This window comes from Petaurus breviceps, unplaced genomic scaffold (assembly GCF_028583685.1).
Source record: "Petaurus breviceps papuanus isolate PSGF00001 unplaced genomic scaffold, PetGlider_PUasm1.0 38, whole genome shotgun sequence".
Classification (NCBI taxonomy): domain Eukaryota; kingdom Metazoa; phylum Chordata; class Mammalia; order Diprotodontia; family Petauridae; genus Petaurus; species Petaurus breviceps.
In genome coordinates, this window is record NW_027186304.1 from 78,315,256 (window position 1) to 78,320,476 (window position 5,221).

Genomic DNA, 5,221 nt, shown 5'->3' on the forward strand with positions numbered 1-5,221 from the left:
GATCAGCTTATCCTGGGGTGGGGCACGGTGTTCCTTGGGGTAAAGCCAAGCACAGCTGCTGATGGAAAATGGAGTGGTGGATAGAGTGCTGGACTTAGAGTGAGAAAGACCTTAGGTTCACATCATTCCTTTGGCACAATGTATGACAATGAACAAATCTCTAAAACCTTTTTTTTAACCTTAGGCAGCTTGTTAAGGATGTATGTATGGACAGATTGTGATCTGTGTCCATGGAAGGAGTTCCTGCACTGATGAAACCACAGGTCTTTTTTCTAATACGGTTCTTTAGAAAGTTGTCACAGCATTTTACAGAGTTAAAAGTCAAAGGTGAGCTGTAACTGAAAGTTAAGTTCTATTTTGCTCAGAAGGAAAGAAGCACTGCACAGCCTTGATGTAGTGGAATACCACTGCAATATCCAATGCATAGAAATTCTGTGCCAGGGGGCGGCTAGATGGCACAGCGAATAGAACACTGGCCCTGGAGTCAGGAAGACCTGAGTTCAAATCTGATCTCAGACACTTAACACTTATTAGCTGTGTGACCTTGGGCAAGTCACTTAACCCCAATTGCCCTGCATTCCCCCCTCCAAAAGGCAAAAACAAGAAAAAAAAGAAATTCTGTGGAAAATATATTTGTTTGTTGTTAAGTCATTTTTTTTAGTTATGTCTGACTCTTCATGGCCCTATTTGGGATTTTCTTGGCAAAGATACTGAAGTATGCCGTTTCCTTCTCCATCTTATATTACAGATGAGGAAATTGAAGTAAACAAGGTTAAGTGACTTGCTCAGGGTCACACAGCTAGTAAGTGTCTGAGGTCAGATTTTAACTCAGAAAGTGGAGCTTCCTGACTCCAGAACCTATACTCTATCCACTATTCCAATATGTAGGCAGTGTCTACTGTGGACTATGGCTAAGTCAGTTCTCTAGTCATTGCTCTGGTCCTCACCATCTTATTCACCATTTATGTCTGTAGCAGCAAGCACCCCAGCATCTCCAGGGTGGCTGCTCACACAGGTTCTTGGATCTGCTTTGTTAAAGGAAAGCAACTCAAAATGGGTTAACAAGCTTACTTTAATCAGTCAGACATATATCATTTACCTTGTTCAGGGGAAAAAGGACATCACCCCGAACTTCAAAGTATACAGGCAGAATTATCAAGACAGAAACAGATCAAGTAGACAGATTTCCAAACTGTCCAACCATTACATCCATACCCAGTCAACATCTGGGTTTTTCAAAGCCGGGGGGACTCTGGACAACGGCTTTTCAGAATACAGATCAAATCACAGAACACTTCTCAAAGTGAGCCCCCAAAACAAAGCTACACATCAGGGCTTATGTAGCCTTCTCCTGGCTCAGAGAATGTAACAACCTTATTGACTCACTGGCCAATCAAGAAGTATCTACTGAAAAACAAGCCTCCCACCCCAGGCTTCAGGTGCACTTTAGCCTAGGGGCAGGGAAGATCTTCCAAATTTGCATTCCCATTACAATGTCTTCTTTTTATTTAGTATTATTTTCTGTGTCTCCACAAACACATGGCATGATAGATGCATAGGACCTGATGTCACATGCAAAAAACTGGAACAACATAGATATCTGGCAGTGAATGAAGGAATAACAGCACTCATTAAGCACTTACTATGTTCTAGACACTGTGCTAAGCACTGTGGAAACAAATACAAAAGCAAGATAGACCCTGCCCTCAAGGAGCCTACATTTTTTTTGGCCTTTTTTGGAGGGGGAAGGCAAGGCAATTGGGGTCGTGACTTGTCCAAGGTCACATAGCTAGTAAGTGTTAAGTGTCTGAGGCTGGATTTGATCTCAGGTCCTTCTGACTCTAGGGCCGGTGCCCTATTCACTGAGCCACCTAGCCACCCCAAGGAGCCTATGTTTCTAATAAGAGGAGCCAACACTGTGTTGTGGAGTTTTGACTAGAAAAAGGTGCTTTGAAAATTATAGTGATGGTGAGTGGAGCAATAGTACAGTCAGCTGACAATAGTGGAATTGCTAAATAAATGATGGTACATTAATGTAAAGAAATACTCCAATTAAGACCAACAATGATGAGAAATATAAAGAAATCTAGAAAGAGCTTTATGAAATAACATAAAGTGAAAAGAACAGAGCCAAAAGAATGGTGTATGCTCCTGGGCTGTATGAGACAAAAATGAATGAAAATGAATAAAAAAGGAATGTTCATAGGGACTTAGAGGGAGTATCTTTTTGCATTGAAATGAATTAATATAAGTATAAATAATTACTATGCAAGTTTAGTTGAACGGACATTCAATGTTAAGTGTTTAGTAAAAATTTTAATTTAAAAATTAAAAAAGAAATATAGTTGGTCCTTTCTAGGTCAGTTGTTTGCATTCTTCTGTAACCTGGCTTTTGCCCAAGCCTGGGGAAGCTGAGTTATACTTAAAAAGACCCAGTAGTAAATGATTAAAAACACAGGCAAACAGGAGCATTGGTTTCAAATGAAAGCGTAAGATTTATTGAATTGAAGATTAATCATTGCTAAATATGTTACAAGCTGCCTTGAAACTAACAGTAGAGGAAATGAGCTTTCTTTCTTTCTTTTTTTTCCCTTGTAAAATTTGGCCTCAGAGATGATGTTTTCTTTCAAATGAAACTGGGTGACAATTTGGCTTCTAATAACCTGAGCCTCTGATGTTAGAGCCAAATCCTCACCTTACTTCCCATTTCAGTGGAGCTGAGATGCATGAGAAACTCCTTTTAAAGTCGGTTGACTAGTTGACTTTCACAGAAATTCACCATAAGCAGGGTTTGTGTCTCTTTAAAAACAAGCAAGCAAACAAACAAAAAACAAAACAACCAGCCAATCCCAAACAGTTCTGAAAAACCAAGGCAAGGTCCTTGCTCAGAATCCTCCCTGACAAGGGAGATGTGTCCGCTCTTGCTGAGATTTGGCCCTCAGTGACATCTCTCAGTGACACTTCTTTAGCAGATGCATTGTGATATTCTTCACTGCCAGCATTGTCTCTGTACATGTTGGCTTGATTAGAGACTCTGGAAGCAAAAATCCAAAATGCCCTGTGTCACGCAGTTCAAATGCAAATGCATAGGGTATTCCATTTTTGTAAGCCCAATCCATTGAGCTGCCAGAACTCACATCTGAAAAAAAAAATGATTAGCATGGTTCATGCTTTTATTATGGAAGAGCTGGAAAGATTTTCTGAATGATGTATGTCTTTGTTTACTAAACTAGTAATGAATCCTGACAATCTAATTTTCATGACAAAAATAAAGCAATAGTTCCTTGTTCTCAAGAGAGAGTAGTCAGCTAATTTTTGATTGAAATCTATGTGCTCTTACTGGAAGTAACACTTCTATTCATATTAAAAAAAATAAACATTTTATTGATGCTTTTAAAAAAGTGCTATTACTTCCCAGCATGGCATGGTGAATGTAATGCTGGTTTAAAGCTAAGAAGACTGGTGTTTAAAGCCCACTTCAGATGCATACTGGCTGTGTGACCCTGGGCAAGTCACTTAAATTCTCTCGGCTTAATTCCTCACCTGTAAAATGAGAAGGTGCAGCAAGAAAGCCTCTCACATCCTTTCCAAACTCATATAATCTATGATCCTAGTCCCAACCAACCCTGACTCCCAATCTTTCCCTGGAACAACACTGAAACAAAAACCACATCAAAACAAAAAATCCAAACATTGTCCAGGTCTGACATTATATGCCTCATTTTGGACGTAGAGATTACCATCTGTCTGCCAAATGGCACTACCTATGTTTTTCTACACTATAGTTACAGAATCATTCAACTTTTTGGGGTTGATCAGTTTCGAAAAAGGGGTGCCACCATTTTGTGAGGATGATGATTAAATGACTTCTGATTTTTAGCACTTTGGCTAAGAGTGAGGCTAGGTTGCCATGCTTAGGGTCTCTATCGGCCAGAAGCCCATTGTGGCTACATGGAGTACATCACTGTACTGCTGTAAGAGATTTATATCTGTGGCAATAGCTTTTCCTTTTTCAACCCAAGAGGCAGAGAGGTACAATGGGAAGGGCATGGGGTTAGAGAACCAAAGACTGAATACCTTTACTGCCTGTGACCTCATACAGGGCACTTTACCTCTCTGGCTCTGGGTTCCTTGCATATAAAATGGGAGGTATGTACTTGATAACCTCAGAGGTCCTTGCTAGCTCTAAATCTCTGATGCTGTGAACCCCATAAATGCTATATGAATGCTAGCTATTATAAAATATTGATTGGGAAGATAATTTTTCTTTTCTTTCTTTTTTTTTTTTTGAGGCAATCGGGGAAGTGATTTGCCCAGGGTCATACAGCTAGTAAGCATCTGAAGCTGGATTTGAACTCAAGTCCTCCTAACTCCAGGGCCAGTGCTCCATCCACAGCACCAACTACCTGCCTCAGGAAGGTAATTTTTATATAAAAGTTTCCTTTTTAAGGGTTTAAGAAAAGGTTTTAAAGGGTTGCAGTGATGGAAGGCTGGGATTGGGGTGGGGGGGGTATAGCTTTAGGATGACCATTATTCAAGAATTTATCTTGGCTTGAGAAAAAAAGCTCTCTAAATAATTGGTTGGTAGTATAAACTGGCAAAGCTTTAGGGTCATATGCTCTTCAGAGTGAAGAAAATGAGTATTGAGACTTAGAGCAAGAAGGGTATGTTGAGGAGATCTAATAATGAGTTGTTAATACTCATTTCCTTTCCCTCAGAGGACCACACGTAGATTTATCTGCATAAATGCTTTATCTCCTTTCAATTTAAGCTTCTTGAAGTTGGAGACCATTCTGTTTTTTTTTTTTTTACTGTGTTTTGTTTTTATCTTTGCATTCCTATACCCTTGAATATTTCATGTACTTAATAAATGCTTATCTGATTGGACTGAGTTCAAGGGAAGTCAGTTATGTTTTTTGTTGTTCAGTTGTTTTCAGTCATGTCTAACTTTGTGACCCCATTTGGGATTTTCTTGGCATAGATACTAGAGTGGTTTGCCATTTCCTTCTCCAGCTCGTTTTACAGATAAGAAAACTGAGGCAATCAGGGCCAAATGACTTGTCCAGGGTCACACAGCTAGTAAATGTCTAAGACTAGATTTTAACTTAGGACTCTAGGTCCAGCACTCTATCTACTGCACCACTTAGCTACCCTCAATCATAATACTCAGAGAATTTATAAATAAATTGCTATAGACCTCTCTCTCTCCCTCTCTCTCTCT

The 5,221-nt window shown here is 39.6% G+C and overlaps 1 protein-coding gene across 4 annotated transcripts in view; it reads right to left on the bottom strand.

Moving 5' to 3' along the window:
- Positions 1–2,471: 2,471 nt before the first annotated feature.
- The window catches only part of CPA6 (carboxypeptidase A6), a 378,150-nt gene continuing 375,400 nt past the window's right edge, over positions 2,472–5,221 (bottom strand). For all 4 annotated transcript variants that reach the window (XM_069100081.1, XM_069100079.1, XM_069100082.1 and 1 more), the window contains one exon: positions 2,472–3,139. In XM_069100081.1, coding sequence (XP_068956182.1) covers positions 2,952–3,139 — 188 coding nt within the window. In that variant the 3' untranslated portion in view covers positions 2,472–2,951. The remainder of the gene's footprint in view (positions 3,140–5,221) is intronic.